Source organism: Elephas maximus, chromosome 22 (genome assembly GCF_024166365.1).
Source record: "Elephas maximus indicus isolate mEleMax1 chromosome 22, mEleMax1 primary haplotype, whole genome shotgun sequence".
Classification (NCBI taxonomy): domain Eukaryota; kingdom Metazoa; phylum Chordata; class Mammalia; order Proboscidea; family Elephantidae; genus Elephas; species Elephas maximus.
Window position 1 is genome coordinate 51,665,252 of NC_064840.1, and position 24,182 is coordinate 51,689,433.

General features: G+C 46.1%; 1 protein-coding gene across 2 annotated transcripts in view; it reads left to right on the plus strand.

Moving 5' to 3' along the window:
• Nucleotides 1-1,175: 1,175 nt before the first annotated feature.
• PEBP4 (phosphatidylethanolamine binding protein 4) overlaps nucleotides 1,176-24,182 on the plus strand; it is a 277,583-nt gene continuing 254,576 nt past the window's right edge. The window contains exons 1-3 of one of the 2 annotated variants that reach the window (XM_049866494.1): nucleotides 1,176-1,251; nucleotides 1,763-1,899; nucleotides 16,811-16,937. In XM_049866494.1, coding sequence (XP_049722451.1) covers nucleotides 1,769-1,899; nucleotides 16,811-16,937 — 258 coding nt within the window. In that variant the 5' untranslated portion in view covers nucleotides 1,176-1,251; nucleotides 1,763-1,768. Of the gene's footprint in view, nucleotides 1,252-1,570; nucleotides 1,668-1,762; nucleotides 1,900-16,810; nucleotides 16,938-24,182 lie in introns of those variants that run through there. The other variant, XM_049866493.1, reaches the window with a different exon arrangement.

Below are 24,182 nucleotides of genomic sequence, written 5' to 3' on the forward strand. Positions count from 1 at the left end.
CTTGGCTCACTGGGCAGAGGACTGGTTGGAGTAAACATGTGAGAGGCAGAGAGCGACTAGACACGGGAGAGGCAGGAAGAGACAGATCGCGCAGGGCATTGTGGGCCATGTGGAAGACTCTGGGCTTTATCCCAAGAGCAAAAGGAATAGAGGGAAGTAAACAGAGGGACAACAGAGCAGCAAGAGGGGGAAGCAGAGCAGAGTGTTTAAAAGCATAGAGTCTGGACCCAGACTGCCGAAGTTCAAATCCCAGGTCTGCATCTTACTGCCTGTATGAGCAAGGTCAAGTTATCTAATCTCTCTGTGCCTCAATCTCATCCTCTGTGAACTGGGATAATACTAGTACCTACTTCACTAGGTTGTTACGAGAATTCAGTGATGCAAGTGCCTGGCACATACTAAGTAAGGAGGAAGCTGCTTGGGAAGGGGGAGGCCTTTTGTCTATAAGGTGGGATCATGGAAGCAGAAATTCAACTGGAAAGCAGGCTATGCTGGATACAAAAAAATCTGTAAAGACCTAGCTGCGTGTACTTTACATGGAAGTTATGTCATCTTCCTTAGCAAGGCACGGGGTGATGGGATCATTTTACTTGTTTCTGAAAGGGGGAAATGGTGCATCCTAGGGAGGCATTAACTTTCCCAGTCACCACTGGGCAGAGCTCAGAGCAGAACCCAGAAGTCCTGAGCTCCCAGCTGGTGGTACACAACCCCCTGCAACCTCTAACCCTCTCTCTGAGGGAACAGAGAGCAGATCAATTGGAAAAGCATTAAGAGAGCTGCTTTTGATCTTCCCCCATCTGCTCTGGATCTAATCAGAGTCCCACACACTCCTTTCTGCAGTAGAGTTCCCAGGGGCGATGCAGGCTCAGCTGTCCAGGCCGAGGAGGCTCAGTGTGGGCTCAGCCCAGGTCCCGCTTGCTCCCAGTGTCAAAGTGTTGGTGCAGACCTCCCCCTTCCCGAGCAGCTTTGCTTGGCCTTCTTCTCCATAGATTATTATTTTGGCAGAGTGCTGAGTTCAGCACTGCTGCGGGGTGCAGTTGGAGGCACTCTTCTGTCCTCAGCTGGCCCTTCAAGAGCTGGCCTTGAAGCTGGGGCTGCCTGACCCCATGAACAGCAGCCCCTCCTACATGCAGTCACAGTGTCCAGTCACAGCCTCCCATCGGACAGCAGTGTGGCCTTTCCAGAAGCTGAGAGAGGTGGAAGAGGAACCGAGGGCTGGAAGGGGAGAGCTACTCTGAGCGGCATAGCCTTGTAAGCCCCTACTCCTAAGAGAACAACTGAAGCAGGGCTCTCGTGAACACCTGCAGCATCTGCCCCCAGCCCTATGCCTGGGGTCACCAGCTTCCCAGAGTTTGCCAAAAGGCCAAAGGAGCAGGCTGGCCTTCAGCCAACTGACCATCCCAGGGGCAAGAGCTGGGGGCAGGGCAAGGAGCTGCACTAAGAGGCTTATATAAGCATTTCAACTCTGCAGGCCAATCTCCGCACTGGCAGCCAGGACAAGAGTGACAGCAAAGCCCTGCCCTGACAGGGGAGGTGCCTCAGCCAGCACTGCAAATTGAGTCTGGCTTGGAGTGGGCCCAGGTACTCCAGGGTATTCTTGTCCGGTTGGCAGATTAGCTGCTGCAGCCCCAAGCAACTGCCTGCCTTTCTCCTTCTACTTAGCCGAGGTCTCTGCCCAACCAAGCGAGCCCCTGGGGGAGGGGAGGGGAAGGGAGCCCCCTGCAGAGCGGACCTTAGGCTCTAAAGGCTCCTTCTGTTACAGGTGCCCATGAGGTCAACAATGAGGCTGGCCACAGCAGTCCTGTTACTGGGTCTAATCATAGTGGTCACTGGAAGGCAGGAAGAAAATGATCCATGTGTCTATGAAGGCCTCTCCAGCGATGACGCCCTTTTATGCAGGTAAGGAAGGGTAGTCTGGGACGGGAGGTAAGATGGGTGGGTAAAAACTGGAACTGAGATCTCAGACAAGGGGTCATTTCCAGAACCAAGGAGAACTGCCTTCTAGACCAGCTTTGGTGTGACAGGTAGAAAATATGTTAGGTCTGGGGACCACCTTGACCGAGCATTACATTGAAGAACAAATTTTGCAATAGGCTTCTCCCTTCCAGGTGACAGTTCTTCCAGGCCCAGGACCACTATGGAATAGCCAGATCTCCCTCAGGCTATCCAAATCTGAGTGGCCCTCTGGGCCTGGCTCACCTTCTTTGCTGGGACAGAAGGGCTACTGTTTAGAGAGAGACCAGCCCAGAGTGCTCCCTCCCCCTCCAACAAAGTGACATTTTAAATGTGGAATTTGAAAGACAGTGGGTACTTGGACCCTCCCATGTGAGAGATGGCTGTTTGTTTTCTGGTAATCAACCCCAGAAGTGTCTGGAGAGATGGACCTTCTAGGGAGTATGGTCACTAGGTGGAGTCCAGTTCAGAGACAGGCATTGGAAGGTAAACTTTTCCCTTTTCAAGGGTGTAATTTTCTCTCAGTCTGTGTCAAAAAGCCTGGAGTTTAACTCTTTCCTCACCAACTTTGTTGGTTAGGAAAGCAAGTCTTAATTTTCTGGCCTTGGGTCATCTTCAGTGTTTCCTGGTCCTCTTTGCTGCCAACTCCCTTACTCCAGTTTGGTGGCTAAGGAGGGTGACCCCTACTGAGATCATCTCTGAGAAACTGGACAGGAGGAAGAACTGTCACTTTCATTCTTCCTCGGTATTATTTGAATTTTCACAGACATCACCTTTACAGCAATACATAACTGTTTTCCCTTTAAAAGTTATACAGTTTAATCCCTTTAAAAAAAAAAGGTAACACACATTTTTTTTTTACTTAAATCAGTACATTTTGTGAATGAGCAAAATGGCTCACTTTTCTGAAATTTTAAAAGCAAAGGTTTATTAAGGACTAAAACAATTGCAGTTGGGGAGCTGCATGGTCCACTGAAAAGAAGTCAAACAGCCTGGGCAGAATCGCCACACAAGCATTTTTAAAGAGTTGAAAGAGGAACTAAACCATATGTTAAACAATTACAAGAAAATTAAACAAATATCATAATAATCACACTCTGATTGGATATACGTTAGTTACAGTAAAAGTTATACGTATTGATAGGAATTACAAGAAAAACTACAAATGTACTAAAACATGTTAACATGCTTGAGCAAAGAAACCACAATGAATTTGCTTCTAATTTCTCATTGGTTGATACTTTATAAGAGACCACAAATTTTGATAAAGGCTTCCTTGGAACAAGTTGTAAAACATTTTCTGGGAACAGTAAAGCAGAACTAAGTTCTGGACAATTGTCAAGAGGCCAAGATAGATCCTGGCCTTACTTTAGACAGAAGACTTTATTATGTCAAACAAAACACTAAAGTAACTTAACAAGTAGTAAAATGGATTCTGATTTTATATTAAAGCTTAAGATGGTTTAAGATCCTAGCTGTAGGTTGCAGCTTTCCACAAACCAAGTGCCTAAAATTTTAATCTTTTACTCATTCCCTCCTTTTGATCATAGATTTTGTTGTTTAAAATCCTTTAATCACACTTAGGTTGGCATAGTTTCTTCTGCATGGGCTTAGATTATGAATCTATTATGCTGTTGCTTAGTGGCTGCTTGAATTAGCAAGCATTTAAGACCCCAGATGCTATATCTGTAGTAGCCAGGCACCACTGGTACCTTTGTTGCCAGGCAGCTTCAGTAAATGTTGGCTTCACTATGCTTTGCTGCAGCACTCAGTCGTCAGTGATCATCCTATGAGGGTGATTATAGAGTTGGGCTACATTACAGGAACTGCTTAGATCGTGGTTTAAGCTACAAACCTTAAAGCAGGAGCTCAAGTCCATCTGTAGAATATATCTTATCTATATACATAATTCACTTCCTGGGAAACATGCTGGTTTTCTTAGAAATCACATTGGAACTAACTTTCATACCAAAAACAAACAAACAAAAAACCCCACTGCTGTTGAGTTGATTCTGCCTCAGAGCAACCCTATAGGTCAGAGTAGAACTGCCCCATAGGGCTTCCAAGGCTGTAAATCTTTATGGAGGCAGACTGCCGCATCTCTCTCCCACAGGGTGCCTGGTGGGTTCAAACCACCGACCTTTCAGTTAGCAGCTGAGCACTTTAATCACTGCACTACCAGGGCCCAAACTTTCATACAACATTCGATAATTCCAATGATAATGACAATCACAATAATTATTGCAAATTCAGTCATTAGTATAGATCTAATCCAATAGCCTATTCCTGCAGGTAGCCAGTTATAGATATCAAGGAAGGGAAAGTTAGCTGGGACAGGTACGTGAAGCCATGTAGCCATTTTGCAAATTTCCTTAATGTCTTGTTCTACTATGCCAGAAGTGTTCATTCAAATGCAACAAGAAGTATTAGTGATCGCACAAACCACAACTTTTTGGGCTAGAAAAAAATCTAAGGCAATTCAGTGGTGCAATACAACCATGGCAAGGGATTTCAAAGATTTTTCTTCATTTGATATAGTATGTGCAGTTTTGCTTGCCATTCCTTCCACAGTGCTGGACAGCTTACGAACAGCTTGTTCCAAGGCTGCAACTTGTACCAAGGCAGAAATGCTCGGAGAAAAGAATATCCTATGCCAGGATGGGAAACCCTGGTAGCATAGTGGTTAAGTGCTACAGCTGCTAACCAAAAGGTCAACAGTCTGAATCTTCCAGATGCTCCTTGGAAACCCTGTGGGGTAGTTCTACTCTGTCCTGTAGGGTCTCTATGAGTCAGAATTGACTTGACGGCAGTGGGTTTGGTTTGGGTTTTTATGCCAGGATGGGTGCTTAAATTGTTGTCTTAGTCATCTAGTGCTGCTATAACAGAAATACCACAAGTGGATAGCTTTAACAAAGAGTTTATTTCCTCACAGTAAAGCAGGCTAAAAGTCCAAATTCAGAGCATCGGGTCCAGGGGAAGACCTTCTGTCTCTGTCAGCCTTCTCATCAATGTTCCCCCCAGACTAGGAGCTACTCCGTGCAAGGACCCTGGGCCCAAATGACGTGCCCTGCTCCTGGCACTGTTTTCTTGGTGGTATGAGTTCCCCATCTCTCTGCTTACTTCCCTTTTCTCTTATCTCTTGTAAGATAAAAGATGGTGCAGGCCACACCACTGGGAAACTTCCTTTACATTAAATCAGGGACATGACCTGGGAAAGGGTGGTATTACAATCCCACCCTAATTCTCTTTAACATAAAATTACAATCACAAAATGGAGGACAACCACACAATACTGGGAATCATGGCCTAACCAAGTTGACATATATTTTGGGGGAACACAATTCAATCCGTGACAAGGGTTTTCATTGTTTCTGCCTTGTTCATCTCTGATGGACTTTTTTGTTTTTTCATATAATTTTAACTCACTGGTCCAATGTATACTTCTACTATAGAAGTAAGAGTCTAAAGGTATTTCTAGATATCCTAAAGTGCATTGGTCTAGATATCCTAGAGTGCATTGGCCAGACATGCTCCATTCATTCAGGCAAGGCAAAGCCCAAGCAAAAGGTTGGAGATAGGTGCCAAAATAGCCTGATCTTTTACACAAGAATATAGTCCAGGTGGTGCACATACCATTCCTGCTCTAGTCTGATATTTCAGGTCAGGGATAGTCTAGTTTGTATTTGTAAGCCATGCTTGAGTAAGAAAGTCATTACAAATGGACAACACTCCTAGGCTGATACATGTTGAATAATGTTGCAAACTGATTTTGAATCCTGATAGTTACAGGTTGCTAGTAATGAAAGGCATAGGTTTTCCATTACTATAGGTAACATTAGTTTTTGTGACTACATAAGAAAGTTGAAACAAGGTACTAAAATAGTGGAACCTGTTGGATGCCATAGTTTGACTTCAATGGCTCGTCTAATTGAAGCCTTGAGGTTGACAATTGCATTGGGTACTAAACTTTAGTCTAGCACTGAGGTTGCTACAGGGTCTGCATTTCCATGAATAACTCGTGGCAAAGGGTTACAAATCCAGCATTTAGGCTGGCTGCACTAACTACAAATTGAGCCAGCTTAACAAATGCATTATTTTGCCATGGGTCACTAGGAGCTGTGAAGACCAGTAAAAGAGAGCCTTAGAAACATTTCGTAAGTGGAGAAACACAATCTAAAAATTAAAGGTAGCATTGGTAAACAGGGATCTAGGTTTATAAGAAAGGAATAAAATGTCAATGCAGGGAGTAACACTGTAAGTCTGCAAAAAGGTGATGATGATTACAACTCCAACCAGCAACAGTGCACAAAGTCTAAAAAGTCCATAAAATGTAGTAGGTTCCATGAAATCTTGTCCCAACATCTTGGAATTAACTATCTACTCTAGAGATGTCTGCTTCTCATCCTTGGAGTGGTGGAGGGTAAACTTTAAGTCCCCATTGGGTTCACAGGTCCACTGCGATGGTGGCTTTTTGGATTTCTTGAGCTTTGAGAGAGGAACCCAAGGGTTTATGCCCTTGAGTTTAGTGGCACAGGGGTTTGTTGGAAGGACTAAATAAGGTCCTTTCCAATGAGGCTCTAAGGAATCTTTTGGTTGGTGCCTCTTCCAATATACATACTCACCCAGAGAAATGTCAGGTTTGTTACAGAATTCAAGTTCTTGGTCATTAAAGGCTTCTCTGATTTGAGAATGGTACTCAAGACTAAGCCATTAGGGATTGGCAGTATTTCAAAAGGTCTAATTGGGCTATATTAGGATCATTATAGGCAAAGTAAGGGAGACTCATGGGTCTTCCAGTAACAATTTCATAGGGGGTAAGTTTATGAGTTCCAAAGGGTGTGGTTCTGAGATGCAACAGAACTAGAGGGAGGATATTAGTCCACGTCAAACCTAGGGATTCACAAAGTTTAGACAATTGAGTTTGAATTATACCATTTGTCCATTCCACTGGAGGTGGTAGGTACATTGCAACTTCTGAAAGATAGGAAAAAAATTTGCAAACCTCTTAAATAACCTGTCCAGTGGAATGCATTTCTCTGTCACTGCCAAGAATAGTAGGCACTACCCAAGTAGGAATAATGTTTTCAAAGAGCTCGTTGGCCATAAATGTAGTGGTTGCATTAAGTAATAACTCATCAGGGATAGAGGGCATTTAAGGGACAAGCATGTTTGTTTCTTGTTGTTTTAAAGCCTGCAAATAGCAAATGATGTCTTCTGGGTGTGACGGAGGAGGGTCTGGTAAATTTAGTATAATTTCTCCATTCTCTGTAAAGTGCAGGTGGCAGTTCTATTTACATAATAAATCTTGTCCTAATAAGTTTACAGAGTATCAGTACTAGGTAGAAATGGATACATATCTTCAAGAAGTCCTAAGGCTATACTAACAGGTTGAGACTAAGTTACAGTTTGTGTTTGGTTTGCCACCTCCACTATTTTAGCCCTTTTTAGACTCTGGGGCAGAGGTTTTTGTAAACACGTGGGGTTTAAAAAAGAGGCAGTGGCCCCAGTATCGATTAAAAATTTACCCAGTTCACTGTTTGTTTGAAGAGTGGTTTCACCTTGTAGATTTTAAGCCACCATTGGAAAAACCTCCGTAGATTCCCCAGAAGCTAGCCATGCTGATGATTGCTGCCCTGGCGGGTGGTAGAGGATTAAATTTATTTCTATTCTCATTTTTGAGTTTCCTACATTCCTTCATAAGGTGGCCTGGCTTATTACAGTGAAAACAAACAATAGGCTTTAGATTGAAAGCGTTAGTTATTAGGGGAATTGCCTCGAGGAGAGAAGCTTTTCTTGGTGGTGTTTGAAGTCATTGGAGTTGTAAAGCCATTAATTTATTAACTTGTTTGCCTTTGCAGCTTGTTTAGTTTCCCCAGTTTGGGCTAACTCATGTGCCAACTCAGCTAATTCACCAATCCAGGCAGTGTCATTTAACTAGGGCTGAAAGCCTAGGATTAAGTCCAGTGATAAATACTGAGTTGAAAGCTGCAGAAACTCCTGGTGTTAAGTGGGTCTAAACCTCAATGTTCAGAAAAGTTATTAAGCAATCGAGTCTGGTAATCATAAACATTCTCATCCTTTCTCTGCACACAGGAATGAATTTTTGTCCAATCAACCATGAGGGAAAAGCTGTGTCAAAGGCTTTAAGTAAAGCATCCCCCTTTTTATGGGCTTCTTTTTTTTTTTTTTTTTTAACTCCTTCACTGTATTCTTTGTAACTAAAGCAAGACAATTTCCGCCATCTCATCGTTCAGCATGTTGTAACCATAATTGGGCATCTCCAGGACTGGCTAACATGTGAACTAATTGGTATAAATCTGGTAAGCCAGGTTGATAAGCTTCAAGGAGGATTTTAAATTCTTTAGCAAATCTGTAGTGATCTTTTCTTAAATCAGAAAAGTCTTTAATAATATTATGTAATTTGGTGTGAGTCCAGGGGACAAGGGTTATACCAGGCTTTTTGGGAGTTTCTCTGGTGCTCACACTGGGAGGTGCAGGGAGAATTTTAAAAGGCATTTCAGAGAGTGATTTTTCTCCCTCAGCAGGTCCTTTTGGGAAAAAGGGAAGTTCAGATAGAGTATTTGAAGGCTCTAAGGAGTAAGCTGGTAAAACAGGGTATAGAAAAGAGGAAGTTGATGAGTGAGCAGAAGCAGAAGTGACAGGTGCCTCAGAAAATAATTCTTTATATAGCTTATTAAATCTTGAGATTGAATCTCTTAGACAATTTTATCATCCTGCTGTCTTTTGGATGCTTCCTGGCATCAATCATAAAAATAGTCCCACTGCTGCTGTTTCGTGCGGAGACCTGTGTTCCCTCATGTACTATGCAGGAAAATTAATTTAGACATGTCAAAAGTTTCCCACATGGGAAACTGGTCTTCCAAGCTACCTTTAGTGATAATGTGCCAATTTTTAAAAAAACAAACAGGTAGCAGGACTATAGTTTTTGTATATATAATGAGCTGGAGTGCCTGTGGGAGGTTCCACTTGGTCTTTTGAGTGGGCACTTCCCTTTTTTTTTTTAAACTAAGATAGTCACACACAGGTGATTTATGTTAAAATTTGTTCTAGAGGCTAACAAGCACGCAAAAAGAAATCATAGTACTCTTAAAGAAATAAAAGTTAAATTTCCCAGCCATTCTTGACCAGAAGTAGAACTTTCTAGCTGTTTTTTTTTTTTTTTTGGCCAGAAAAGCAGAAGTTAAAAGGAAAAGCTTTGTGCACTTTAAAGATGAAAATGATTAGTGACCACACACTTCTGAAAACTCAGATTTTAACTTTGAGATTCAGGTTCTACCCATAGAATCAGATTCTAATTCTCCACCCTGGCTTTTGGGATTCCAGCTGTCTTAGTTATCTAGTGCTGCTGTAACAGAAATACCACAACTGGATGGCTTTAATAAACAGAAATTTATTCTTTCACAATCTAGGAGGCTAGAAGTCTGAATTCAGGAGACCAACTCCAGAAGAATGTTTTCTCTCTGTGTCAGCTCTGGGTGAAGGTCCTTGTCATCAGACTTCCCCTGAGTCTAGGAGTTTCTCAGTGCAGGGACCCCAGGTCCAAAGACCTGCTCTGCTCCAGTTCTTTCTTGATGGTAGGAGGTCCCTCTCCTCTCTGCTCACTTCTCTCTTTTATATCTCAAAAGAGATTGACTCAAGATACAACCCAATCCTGTAGATTGAGTCCTGCCTCATTAACATAACTGCCTCTAATTCTGCCTCATTAACATCACAAAAAAAAATTTTTTTTCATAGAGGTTAGGATTTACAACACATAGGATAATCATATCAGATCACAAAATGGTGGACAACCACACAATACCAGGAATCGTGGCCTAGCCATGTTGGCACACATTTCTGGGGGACACAATTCAATCCATAACACCAGCTCTGAAAAAATTCAGCCCTGGAAACCTAAGTTTTACAGAAGTCCAGTTCCAAAAAACCCAGCTTTGGATGTCCAACTTCTGGAATCCCAGCACTGAAATCTAGTTCTGAGATTCCAGGTTTCTCAGCTCTGGGAATTCAGTGCTGAGAACTCAATAGGATATGTGGATAGTGAAATAAAAGTAAAAAGAGTTTTTTTAAAAAAAGGAGGAGCTAATAAATCTCGAAAGACCTCAACAAAGGTAGAAGATGGAGTTCCAATTTGCAAGTGCTTACCTCAAAAAACCAAAACCAAACCAAACCTACTGCCGTTGAGTCGATTCCAACTCATAGCGACCCCACAGGACAGAGTAGAACTGTCCCATGGAGTTTCCAAGGAGCACCTAGCAGATTCAAACTGCCGACCTTTTGGTTAGCAACCATAGCACTTAACCACTAGGCCACCAGGGTTTCTGTTTAAACAACCCTCAGAATCTGTGGGGATGAATTAAGCTCAAGGGGCTTTAGCAGGCATGCCAATGATCCAGGTCAAGTCCTCTGGGCTTGCCTGAAAGTAAGATGCCTTTGAATCCCACCACTGCCACCAAAATATGAACAAGCAAAATGACTCAGACACTTGTCTGAAATTTTAAAAGCAAAGGGATTTATTAAGGATCAAAACAATCACAGTTGGGGAGTTGCATGGTCCACCAAAACGAAACCAAACAGTCTGGGCAGAACCATTACACAAGCATTTTTTTTTTTTAGCTACTGTTATTATTATTTTTTTAAATTAACTTTTATTGAGCTTCAAGTGAACGTTTACAAATCAAGTCAGACTGTCACATATAAGTTTATATACACCTTACTCTGTACTCCCACTTGCTCTCCTCCTAATGAGTCAGCCCTTCCAGTCTCTCCTTTCGTGACAATTTTGCCAGCTTCCAACTCTCTCTATCCTCCCATCCCCCCTCCAGATAGGAGATGCCAACACAGTCTCAAGTGACCACTTACACAAGCATTTTTAAAGGGTCAAAAAAGAACTAAACCATACATTAAAGGAAAATTAATGAATATTGTAATAATCACATTCTGATTGGATATATGTTAGAGAGTTACATATTGATAGGAATTACAAGAAAAACTATGAGTGTACTAAAACTTGTTAAGTAGCTTGAGCAAAGAAACCACAATGAATTTACTTCTTATTTCTGATTGATAGATACTTTATAAGAGGCCACAAATTTCAGTAAGGGCTACCTTGGAACAAGTTGTAAACATATTTTCCAGGAACAGTAAAGCAGAACTAAGCTCTGGACAATTGTCAAGAGCCCAAGATGGATTCTGGCCTGTACTTTAGACAGAAGCCTTTGTCATGCCAAGCAAGCATTAAAGAAGTAACTTAACAAGCAGTAAAATGGATTCTGATTTTATAACAAAGCTTAAGATGGGTTAAGGTCCTAGCTGTAAGTTGCAGCTTTCCATAAATCAAGAGCCTAAATTTTTTATCTTTTACTCAATTAAAACAAACAAACAAAACCAAATTAAAAAAAAAATTCTGGCTAAAGTTTTTGTGCAAGAGAAAGGAGAGATATGACAGTCTCTTGAATCTGGGTATCAGGTCGGCTCTGATTCTCTAGGCGTTCTGCTGAGTGAAATTTTCCAGAGGCAGCAGGATTTGAATGCTGATAACCACAGGGTCAAATCCCGTAGAGAGCTGGGGAAGTCAGCAGGACGGGGCAAGGCTGGGCAGGGCCACAATATTGGCCCCTTTATGGACAGCTTCAGCACTTCCCAATGCATTCCACATTGAGGTGCACATAGAAAATGATAATATTTGTATGGGCCCTGGAGGCAGCTGGCCTGGGGCCCTAGAAGACTCTGCTGCCAAGATCCATATCTGGTCATCCTGGGGATCTGTGCACCATGGCACACACAGGAAGCTCTGGTGCACCTGTTACGCACCAGGCACTCTACAGAAGGCTTTCAACCCCTTGACTCATTCGGTTGTTATAACGAGCCTGTAAATAAATATTATCTTCCCCATTTTGCAAAGGAGGAACCCCCAGATATTAATAACCTGCCTGTGATGCTTACACAGTTTAGAAGCAGCAAGGCCAGGATTCAAAAGCCCGTTGTCTAACTCCACCACCACTCAGGCTCTTTCCCCACCCTGCCTTCTGCTACTGACCCTTCCCTGCTGCAAGAAGCTTATCCAGAGCCCAGAGTTTCTCAAACTTGAGTAAAGGGAAGCCATTCTCAAGGACTCCCTAGAATACACCAGCAAACCCCCATTTGAGAAAATGAATTTAAGAAATTCAGGTTCAATGCTATTTAAATGTCTTTTGGTTGTAAACCATCAAAGCCAAAAGAAAAGCTTTGTCTTTATTACTGCTGAAGGTTTTTGTTCATCAAACATCATCATTGAAGTGAAAACACATCATAGACGTATCAGAGTCCCAGGGAGAGATCCGTATTTCCTGCGCTGGGGCCTCTCCCTGAGAACCCTGCTCAGCTCCTGGCTCTGGCCTCCCCACCTCCCCTCATGTCTCCCCGCCAAGAGAAAGCACTTCTTTGGAGATATTAGATTCTAATAGGAAATTCTTGAAGTTAAGACTCAATACCTAAAGGTATGAATCTCTAAAGGAGGAATTTTATTTACAGAGATAAGCAATAGGAAAACATTTTTAAGAAAGAATGTCTTCCAGAATAATACCTTCCCTACTTCTGAGATAAACCAGGGACTAGACTTTAAAAACACTGGGAGGCAGAACCCTAGACTCAGCCTCAGAATCAAAGGAACCACGGTTGTCGGACCCCCTACTGGAAGGGTGAATCCCTTCAACAGCACCCTCCCCGCTGCCCACACAAGTGGTCCTGGAGCCCCTCCTCGAACTCTTCCAGCAGCTGGGAACTCACTCACAAAGCCCTTCTTTCCATGATAAACAACAACAACAACAACAACTCTAACCTCCTTCAGAAATCAATAACCACCGAGTGGACTGCAATTCATGGCAACCCTGTGCGGGCCAGAGTAGAACTGTGCTCCACAGGGTTTTCAGTGGCTGTAATCTTATGGAAGTAGATCACCAGGCCTTTCTTCTGGGGCACCTCTGGGTGGCCTCGAACCTCCATCCTTTTGATTAGCAGCAGAGCACATTAACCTTTTTTGCCACTCAGGGGCCCCCTCCTTCAGAAACTGTGTCTTTATCTCAAGGCGGGGACTGCTTTTCTTTAAGTTCAACCCATTCTTTCTAGCTCTGCCCCAGGAGCTGCACTGAACAAGTCTAGTTTCTTCTTGAAAAAAAAAAAAGACAGCCCATCAAACGCTTGGAGACATATGTCATGCCTCCCCACCCCCCCTTCACTCCCAGCTCTTCCTAACTTGGGCAGCCATCTGCAGTCCTTCAGTACCTCCTCGGGGGCCTTGGTTCTGGGGCCCCCACCTTCAGAAAGACATGGTTGGAGTTGGATTTATTGCTCTTTTTTTAAAAGCATGGGGTCCCGCACTTTCACACTGAGCACCATGCAATAGAAGGCAAGCTGCTCACCAGAGCCCCTCATGTCTTTGGGAATTCAGTCTCAGATCCCACCGGGCCTTTTTGTCATCCCAGCTTTTGGGCAGCTGGAATTCTAAGCCCTTCCAAATGTACAGCTGGGGAGCCATGCTTCCCTGATTCCATTCTTACAACCTTCAATAGACTTCAGTGACCCTGTGCTAGACCTAGCTACTGACCTTTCTCTGGGGCTTTGAGTCTGGGCTTCTGTCTCTCAGTGTTCTTGTCAGTCTAGTCCCTGGCTTATCTTAGAAGTAGGGAAGTATTATTCTGGAAGACATTCTCTCTTAAAAGTATTTTCCTACTGCTTATCTCTGTAGATAAAATTCTTCCTTTATAGATTCATACTTTTAGGTATTGAGTCCTAACTTCAAGAATTCCCTATTAATATCCACAGGTGAGAAAATAGAATCCTGGAGGAGTTAAATGACTCACTAGGGTAGCTGCGTGGTATAGGGGAAATGCCAGAGAAGCCCACCAGATTAGCTACCTATTGCTGCATAACAAATTACCCCAAAACTTAGCTGCCACAGATGTTTATTGTATCAGTTTCCCTGGACGTGGCTTAGGTGGCCATCTCTGGTCAGAAGTTCTCTCAGGAAGTTGCAGTCAAGCTGCAGTCTCATCTGAAAAATCAACTGGATAGGGTGGGGTGCCATTTCCAAGCTCACTTATGTGGTTCTTGGCTGGCCTTGGTCCCTTGCCATGTGGCCTCTCTGCAGGGCTGCTCACAACATAGCAGCTTGCTTTCTCCAGGGCAAGGCTCTGAGAGAGAGAGCACAAGAGAGAGGACTGCCAAGCAGAAATCACTGTCTCCTTATAAGCTCATCTCAGCAGTGATATTCCATACCTTCTGCTGTGTTCTATTTGTTAAGAGTGAGCCACTAAATCCAGCCCACCCTCAAGGGAGGGGATTACACAAGGTCACGGACACCAGGAGACTGGATCATTGGGGGTCATCTTTAGAGACTGCCCACCCTCCACACCCACATTCCTCTTCCCTTCTCAGTTTACAAACTATGGACGCTGTGCTAGTTACTGAACTTTCTCTGAGTCTCAGTTTATGTTTCAGAGTACTGTTACGCTAAAAGGAATAACATGTCTGTGAGGCACCTGGTCTATTGGGGTGTTCCAATAAACGCCATTCTTCCTCTCCCCGTCTCCCAGTACCGATGTTAGTTAATGACAAAGCTTTTTTTCACTCCAGTATCTAGGGTGCCTCCAAGTCTTATTCAGGGAGATCAGGAGGTCCCTAAAATCTCGGAATGGAAACTAGAACAGACCCCTCCTGTGGTAACCCATGAGCAGTGAGAGCAGTACCGGAAAATGGCACCTTCAAGGTTTAGGGCCTTGAGTGCATGTTTAAAACATATTCTTACTAAATTTAGCCTTTGATTCAGTTCACCTCAGGCTTGTTCGGATCTTTTTTAGGGTTGATTTGATCATCTGAATTGTTAGCTGTCAGTTCTGTGTCGTTCATGAATCTGAAAAATTTTCCTTCCGTGTTCTTAGCCAAGTCTTTGGTCAACTTTGACAGAGGCCAGAAGTGCACACATGCCACTTGGGACGGCTCCCATGTGGGCAAAGTGCCGTCTTCAAGGGTGGCAGAGGGACAGAGCCCCATGGATGTAATGGGGGCACATACCTTATCCCTGGTCTCCAGCATGTCCTCCATCAAAGGCATTTTCTGTTGCTCTAGGCCTACTCACCAAATATCAACTTGCTTAATTTTAGTTGTTTAACTATTTTAAAGTTTGCAGCAATTCTACTGGGATAAAAAGAGGAGGCTGTTTACTGGGGGAAGATCCACTGGCCCTCAGTTTACCCCCTCCCTTCCCTTGGCTCATCCCAGGTCTGAGGTGGGCAGCCTGGGCCTGCTCTCTATCTCCCACCAGTGGAGGGTCCCTTTCTCTACCTCAGACTTCATTAGCTGCAGCGGGAGGGAGCTGTGGCAGCAACAAAGCAAACAGTCCTTAAAATGCTGCTATGGAGAGGCTGGAAAACCCATAAACTCACTAGACTTGGAACACTGTTAAAGCTATACCATCCAAAAGGAATTGCTGTAACTTTGAAAGAGTTAGAAGAAGCAAGTACCCTCAGACAAATATCCTTTGGCTAATGGCTTCAGGGCACTGCCCTGCTTCCACTATTTGCAACCAGGCCACCTGAGTCCTGGCATTGGGGGTGCTGATCCCCAGAAGTGTCCTGCATCTGCTCTTGTGTTTGGTCTGCAGCCAGGTTGTGGGCTTAGACTACCTCTGCACCCAAGGGTGGGGGGAGAGTGGGGTTCTCCCCACCAGGAGGCACCTCTTTGCACTACTCCTGGCACTGAACCTTGGGGAACTCCTTCTCCAGGCCTACACCTTCAAAATATGTTCTTAATGGGTCTCCTTCAAACGTGCTCCCAGCAGGGGACCAGGACAGCTCTGTGGAACAGTTTAGCTATACAGGGGTTTTAGGAAAGCCTGGGACCTGCATGTCCTCAGCCCAACCCCCACCCAATAGCCCTTCTTCCTCGGTGAGTCAATGAGAATCATTACAACCAAATTAACCCTACAGAAACCCTGGGTCAGGGAGGAAGGGCAAGTGAAAAAAAAAAAGTTGGTACAAAGTTTTTTGTTTTTTTAAAATACCTATCTGAAAGCCTGGCTTATATTCCAGAGTTTCAAAATCAGGTAAGCCCTGAAGACCAACCTGGGGAAGTTGTGGACTCAGCCAAATTTGTTCTAGGCTGCAGCCTTGGGCTCCTTGTTCTGCATCTTCTTTTCTTCCCTTCCAGAAAGCCAGGCTCTTGGAGCGCTCATGTTGCTCTGGGCCTTCTTCTTAGGGAGAAAAGAGATAAATGAATTCACTACAGTGTTAATAACTAGACGCCCCCCTCTCCCAGGGATATTTCCATTTTAAAAGAGAGCCAAAGGTATGGGCAACGCTGAACCCAAAGAATTCATTACTCAACTCATGGTGGAATTTCAGGCATGTGGGGTGGTGGATCTTGATTGTTTAGAGGAGAAACAAGGGTTCCAGCAACAATTTTCTCTGCCCATAAAGGAGACAGAGAAAATTGTTACATTCTTTGTATAATAAGAACGTTCCTGAAAAGCAATGCATAAATAATATTCTTATAAATCCAATCCTACTTTTAAGACACTGACTAAGTTTGCCTAAGGAAGTATAATCTCTCTGGGAAGTAAATGTTAGTGATAGTTAATAATTTTTGACTGCTTATAACATGCCAGGCTCTGTTCTAAACGTTGAGCACCACTTTACCCCTGACACCAACCCAATAAGGCAGGTATTGTTAGTGTTCCCATTTTACAAGTGAAGAAAAAGGCACAGAGAGGTCTAGTAACTCTTAGGTCACACAGGTCAAGCCCTGTGAGCCCCAGGCTCCTCTAAAACCCTGACGTGGGGTGACCACCTCCCTCTCTCTGTAGGGGCCTTGAAGTTTTGTACCCAGAGGTGGGGAACATTAGCTGTATGTATGTTCCTGACTGCAGCAACTACAGAGAGAAGATCACCTCCTGGCCGGAGCCCATAGTCAAGTTCCACGGGGCCTTAGAGGTGAGTGAGCAGGGTCCTGAAGTGGGTAGGGTGTGGAGCCTTTGGTTTCCCTCAGAGCTTGCTCATCTGGATGACTTGAAGCTGTATGCAGAGCCATCTGGGCGGGATCTGGTGGCACCAGATGGCTGGTGCACAAGCATGTGCCTTCCCGAGGGTGGATCCATTGCCTTGGGAAGGAGGCTGGGTGTTGGGGGAATAGGGAGGAAGGGTTCCAAGCCAGGAGCTTTGTCGACGATCAGGAACCACTCTGCTCAGGCCTTTTCCTGCAGCCCTCTGCCTGCTGAGCCTGGCTCTGCGGTGTCAACGTGAAGACCAGCTGGGCTGGCGTGTGCTTGGGAATCAGCTGAGAAGAGGAGAAGGGGCAGTGGAGGAGCCCCTTCTCCCAGGTGCCAGGTGGCTGGGCTTTCAGGAAGAGCTTCTCGTTTAGGTTAAATAAGCAGAGGTCAAGGGTCTCGTGACCCTTGGTCATTACCCAAGGTTTTCTAAAGGAGACCAAGGCATTTTAGGGATTGGAAGTAAGTCTTTCTGATACTGGAAAATGATTAGTACCATGTTTTCTGGAAGCTTCCCTTGGCTTGGGGAGAGCGGATGGTCTTCAACAATTACTTTCAGAACTAGAATGCTTGGGGAAGGGCAGTGCAGGGTAGGAAGTGGAGCTGCTGCTGCTGCCTTCAATAGCTGGGCTGTGTTTTGAGGGGAGTTGCTTCAGCCTCCTGGCTGCCATTTCTTTCTTCCTTGACTTCTAGTACCAGGCTGAGGCCCCGAAAGTGCCGGGGGGGAAGGAGGGTGACTTCTTGCTTTCTGCTGTCTTTTAGTAGGAGGTGCCAGTGTCAAAGTAGGCACAAGGAATATGATATGACCAGGAGTCAGGTCACAAGTGAGTGGGGCAGAGGCTCATGGTCGGGATGTGAACAAGCTTATGTGCTGAGGCCAGCCTTCTGGGCCCCTCTGGGCAGTGTGGCAGGGAGAAGCTACAGTGGGTTCTTCCTCTTGGTCCAGCCTCATGCCCCCGCCCCGACTGGGGGCCCATGTCCAGATCCCTCTGGCCCTCAGTGCTGCTCCCCACCCCACCACCTCAGGCCTGACAGCAGTCAGCATAGACACAAACAGGATAGCAGAATAAGACATTCCAGTGAGGAGGGCATGGCACAGAGTACTTGGATATAGAGGGCTAGATTTTCATTTTTTTTTTCCTCAACTTTTTTTCACTATCAGAGAGCAAGTAGATTGTGATGTGTCTCAGAATTTACAAGGCTGATTTCACGGCGCTTTGATGGTTCGCGTTTGCAGCAGCGACAAACCTCCTTTTCTCTGGAAAGCCCACAACGGAGCAGTGAGCTCCTTCTGGGTGTCCTTTTTCTCCCTGCCCAGCGCTCACACACGGACACACACACACACGCACACGCGCGCACACACACACGTCAGCCCTTCTCCATGGAGACCCTTGGTCTGGGTCATGCCTGTGGACAGCTAAGAGAAGCAGAGGAAAGGAAAGCTGCTAGGATTACTATTATGGAAGGTGGAGGGCCACGGAAGCAGGGCAGGAACCCAGTCTGTTACGTGAAAAGCATGTGCTACCCGCATGGTACAGGACTCTCTACTTGACCATTAAGTCACTCGTCCTCAGTTATTTCATTTGTAGAATGAGTAAGGAGGTTGGACCATGCTTTCACAGTCCAAGGATTCTCCTGAGGGAAGAGTTCTGAGTAAAGGGTTTCACTCTGCTCACGGATATTGTGGCAGGCGTCCACTAGATGGCAGTGTGGACTTTCTGAGTACCTGGTATCCTTTTGGATACCCCATACCACAAAGGGATTTGAAGCAAGTCCAGAAAGTCTTTGGGTTTGATTCTGTTTATCTGATACTGGTGGTCCTGGGATACACAGGGAAGATAGCCCCACCATGTCCCCAAACCTCCTATTTTTAACAGACTCAGTCTGTCTCAGCCCAGGGTTGAGTGAAAGAGAAGAGGGGCCTGGTACGTAGACACTTAGGAAGGACACAGAGCTGTGGTCATAAAAGCAAAGAGGCCAGATACTTCACAAAGAAAGGTTTGGTCAACGGTAGTAGAAAGAAAGAAAGAAGAAGCAGTATTCTACTACAACAGAAGGGGGAAATGATGTTGGGTGGGAAAAACAAGAAAAGTGCCTATAAAGGTAAGTAATTTGACCAAGTACATAGCTAATAAGTAGCAGAGTCAACATTCAAGCCCAGGTCTTCCCAAGCCTTGACCACTAGACCACTGGTCAGGGCTCTAAAGAGAGATGTCAGTGGGTATGAGCATGGTTAGGGAGGGCTAGACAAAGGGAAGGTTTCCATAGCTAGAATGAGAGGAGAGGGCAGAGACAACAGGAGTTGCTAACAAAGGTGGTGGAGAAAAGGTAGAGACAGTGAACAGTCAAGCCAGGGACAATGAGAAATGGCTGGAGCTTCCCTTATGGAGTTAAGGTTAGAGACACCTGGAGAAAGAGAGATGGGTAAAGTTGGAAAGGAAGCAGATATTTGGGACAAGGTCCCTAGAAAATGGGTGTGGAGGGAGGCTGAGTAGTTAAGGACAGAGAAAAGGATGAAAGCATTTCCTCGGGCCTGGGGCCTGGGGCCTGATGGAATAGGGCAAGAGGTTTGGTGACTGGCTATATGGGGTGAGTGCCTTGCTTCAAAGGTGATTAAAGCAATACCACAAAAGCAAGACTGCTGGTGGGCATGCCCGGGGAACCCTCCAAGCCTTGAGACCCTGATGGGTGCAGCATGTAGCAGGTGTGGAACACCTGTGAGACTGGACTGGACCATTGGACCACAGCTGCTGCAGCCTGTCCAGCGCCACCATGGACCACTAGAGCTCTTCTGGCCCGCCCTACGCCTTTGCTCAGGCCACTTTTTCATATATGGATGCTACACTATGGGACACTCTGCCCACATCAAAATGCTTCCTCTACCAGGAAACCTTCCCTGACTTCCCCCTTCTGATCTTACCCCACCCTTGGTTGGTCTCTTCTTTCTCTGAGCTTTTTAATGCCTCCTCTACCTTCCAAATCCAGTGTTTACCTCATTCTGTTTTGTATTGTGGTTACTCATCTCTCTCAGAGCTTCAATTTATAAGCTCTTAGGAAGCAAGGCTATGGGTCACATTCCTTTGAATCAACCATAGCCCCTGCCATCACTGCAGACCTGTGATGGCCAACTGGGTGACTGGGTGAGTGAGTGAGTGAGTGAGTAAGTGAGTGAGTGAATGAATGGCAGGTGGAAGGACACCTCCTAGAGTCTGAGTGATGTGCTGTTTAAACCTAACCATTTGCCCTGGGTGTCCTGGGGCATTTGATGGAAAGCTGCTGAGCCTTGTGGCCACCCTGGACAGTAGCACCCTTTCCTCCACCCAGGGTGGATGTGAGCTGGAGGGTGGGGAGGGGAAGCAGAGGGAGAAAGAAAGAAAGCCAGGTGGGCTCACAAGAAGGCACAGCACTGCAGAAAAAAAAAGGATGGCCCCAATGAGAGCTGAGAGAGGTGTTGAAGTAAGAGGAAGCTTTTCTACCCTGGCACTTGGACAAACATTAAGAGGCAAACATTTTAAAATGCATCCCGTTCTCAAGCCAATGAAAACATGAAAGGCCTCTGAGAAGCTTCTTGACTGGGGCTTATTCTTCACCTTAAATTTAACCAGCTGGAATTCTTTGAAGTGAAAAAATTGCCATTAAGTGGGGAATGTGCATTGCATTGAAGGGATGGAACAAAAGGCTGGTGCTCCCTCCCCAAGCAGCCGCCCCACTCTCCCTAGGCTTCCAGTCAGGTGATCCACCCCACCCTCAAGTAGGTGACCCTGGGCACTGTCCCCATGTTACCTCCACCAGCTCCGCCTACAGCAGCAGTGTTTGTATGGCTACCTCCTGAGTGGCCACCTTCTTGCCCTTGTCAGCCTATGGTAAAGACACAAGTTGCTACACAAACTTTATCAAGGGTAGAAATCTGGAGACCTGCACATTGGGTAAAGTATCACAGATGCCCCCCTCTGATAGCCCAGAGCTCATCAGCTTACCACCCCCTGCCCCCCACTTCTCTTTACACGTAAAACTGAAAAAACGGGCCTGCTGTGGCCACAGTACAGCTAGCCATGGCAGGACCAGGATGTGGGACTTCTAGCTCTCAGGGTAATTCTGGGTGGAGCAGACCTTGAGGGGTCGGGAAGATGGGCCAAGGCAAGCATTAGAGTCCTGAATGCAGGACTCAGCTGAGTGCAAATGAAGGACATTTATTCAGGGAACAGCTGCCCGTCCTGGCTACTTGGTGTTAGGGATGTGAACCGATTCACTTCACAGATTTAATGAAACACACTGTGTCTCTGGCACCATACTAATACTGTAGATTCAAAGACAGAAGACACTACCATGGAGCTCCCAATGTAGGTAGGGAGACAGACAGATATACAGCAAACATGCTGATGCAGGGGTCGGTGCTGTGACCAAGGAACTGTGGTGCCAGGAGGGCCAAAAGGAGGGCAACTGCCTGAGTTGGGTCAGAGGAGGCCTCCAGGAGGAGGTGGCCACCAAGCTGAACCATGGGAGATGAACAGGCAATGCTTTCCAACAGGAGCCCACACCTGGCAAAGTAGGGCGGGGAGGAAGAGGTGAGCCTGGGGCGGAAGCAGGGCCACAACACAAGGGGCCACAGAAGCTGTGGGTTTTGAATATTGAAGCCAAGGTGGGTGGAGGAAAGGGGGGAGGGAGTTGGTCACTATTTGATTTTTTAGACCAACGAACGTGATCAGATTGGAATTCAGGAAGGTCACTGGCAACGAGTAGGTTGTCTAATGGAAGAAGGGTGAAATTGAAGGCAAGGGGACCACCCTACTGAAACTGTACAAGTGAGGGTATAAACCCAGGGGATAGATATGAGAGACATTGCAGAAACCCTGAGGGTGCTTAGGGAATGCCCATGTGTGCAGAGTAGAACTGTTCCAAGGGGTTTTCAAGGCTATGACCTTTCAGAAGCAGATTGCCAGGCTTGTCCCCCAGGTGCTTCTCAGTATGCTCAAACAGCCAACCTTTCAGTTAGTACTTGAATGCTTAACTGTTTGTACCACCCAAGGACTCCTATGAAAGATATTAAGGAGGTTGAATCCCTAGGGCTTGAGGGCAAAGGGAAGACAGTGATATTGGGAGAGGGGAAAACCCTTAAGTTTCTGTGACAGACTGGCAGGTGGGGAAGGGTAAGGTTGACCATATAATTTATCACCCAAAACGGGACCTTTCTGAGAATGCAGGGGTGTGCTAGGTCAACGGGTGATCCTGCACTGTCCTGGCAAGCTGGGGCTCTAACATTCACCAGGTAAGGAACACAATAGAAGCACTAGATTTGCCAGGATGGCGGCCAGTGGCAGGAAGTTCTAAATACATTGAATTTGAGGACTCTGCGTGGCACCCGGTGTAGCCGCCCAGTACCCCGCCTACGGGCTGAGGCTGGGAGTAGAAGGCAGGGCTGGAGGTCTGGGTTTGAGTCTTCAGCATCTGGGGCGGTTGAATGTAAAGTGGACGGGCTCACTTGGGGAGGGGATATGGAATGGTCAAGGCAGATAGGCAACGGAAAACGGGCATCGGATTTGACCTCCAGCAGGCTACTGATGAGCGGAGCGGGTGGGAGACCGACTGCAGGGGTGGAGGAATGAGTGAGATGCACACACAGTGCAGTGGGAGAGAAGAGATGCCTGGGAATATTTGAATGCTGACGGGAGGGAGCCTCTAGAAAGGGCAATGTCAAAACACAGCAGGGAGAAGAGATAACAGACCTATTAGAAAAGTTCACATGCGAGGAAGAACAGGGTGACAGGATCAAATAGAGAGGAGATTTTGAAGGCTGCCTTAGACTCCTCAAAACTGCCGGGACCTGGTGGCTGACTTGAGGCTGGAGGTGGGAGCTGTTAAAGATGCTTCTGAGGTCTGAAGCCTGGGAGACCGGGATGCGCAGGAAGAGGAGGCGGGGAAGGTGGTGAGTAGGCACAAGGGGTTTCAGTGTGGTCCAGGGGCTGGAGGGGTTTCAGTGTGGTCCAGGGGCTGGAGGGGGTGGTCCAATGCCTGGATGAGGGGTTGCCTAAGCTGCTGAACCCATGAGCTGGAGCTCAGCCTGCAGAGCCATTGGCACAGAGGTGACAGGTGAAGCAGAGAGGTGCCATGGATTGCAAAGTGAGGGGCTCAGTGAATGGTCACATGTGGGTGTTGAGGATAGAGAGGTGACGAGGGGCACAGAGGAGCAGGGACGGTGCATTCCCAGAGAGGTGGGGTTGCCGACAGGCTCAGACACTAGGGGACGGTGTTGCAGGGGGCGGCTGGAGAAGAGCCATAGGATTTGGCAGGGTCCTTGGTGCTGCTCTTGAGGAATGGAGAGGGGAGTTTCAGGACAGTAGGTTAGGGGCAGAGGGCAAAGTCAGGACAAGGAGAGAGGTCCACAAGGGCAGTGGGAGGCCACCAGAGCACCAAGTGATGCCTTGAGGAAGAATTAATGAGAAAAGTAAAAAAGCATATGAGATAAATTACAACCATAACCCAATGCCTTGCATGTAACCAGAGCTTCATAAGTGATATCAATTGTCATTATGATAAGAAGAGGCTGGTTTGGAGCCTGAAGGGTAGAAGGCTCAGAAACGTTGGTAGTTTTGAGGCCCTGTGTAAGTCTGAGCCAGTGCACAGGGAGGGTGGAGTCTGAGGATGCAGGTGAGGCATACCCAGCACACAGACCAGAGCGAGGAGGACACACTGAGGAAAACCAGCACACACGTCATTGTATCTTATGTCTCTGGCTCCTAACTCAGGCAGTCAAAGTCGGCTAAAATCCCCAGAACTGTGTCCAACCCTGGCCCAGGCCCCTCACGCAGCTGTTTGTTATCTGTTACCAGGCCCCTCAGGGCAAGACGGAACCAGGTGAAAGAGGAGTGATGGTTATCGCCATTTCTGACCTTTGGGGTTAGACCTTTAGGTTGCGAAGGAACTTTACGTGCAGGATGCCATATAGGCCTCCTAGCTACATGGTGAGATGGGTAGGGTCGGTATTATTCCCACAATTAAGAATGTGCCCAAAGTCATGTCTTACCAAAGCTGGTAAGTAGGAGAGCTAGCTCTTGACTGCAGATCTGCTGCCATCTCATCCACCCACTGCTCTTTCACCCACATAATTTTGCCTCTGGAATCCACCCTGAACAGCAGAAATTAGCACCTAATGTTCTCGCTGTACTCATGGTATCATTCATTCATTCATCCACCC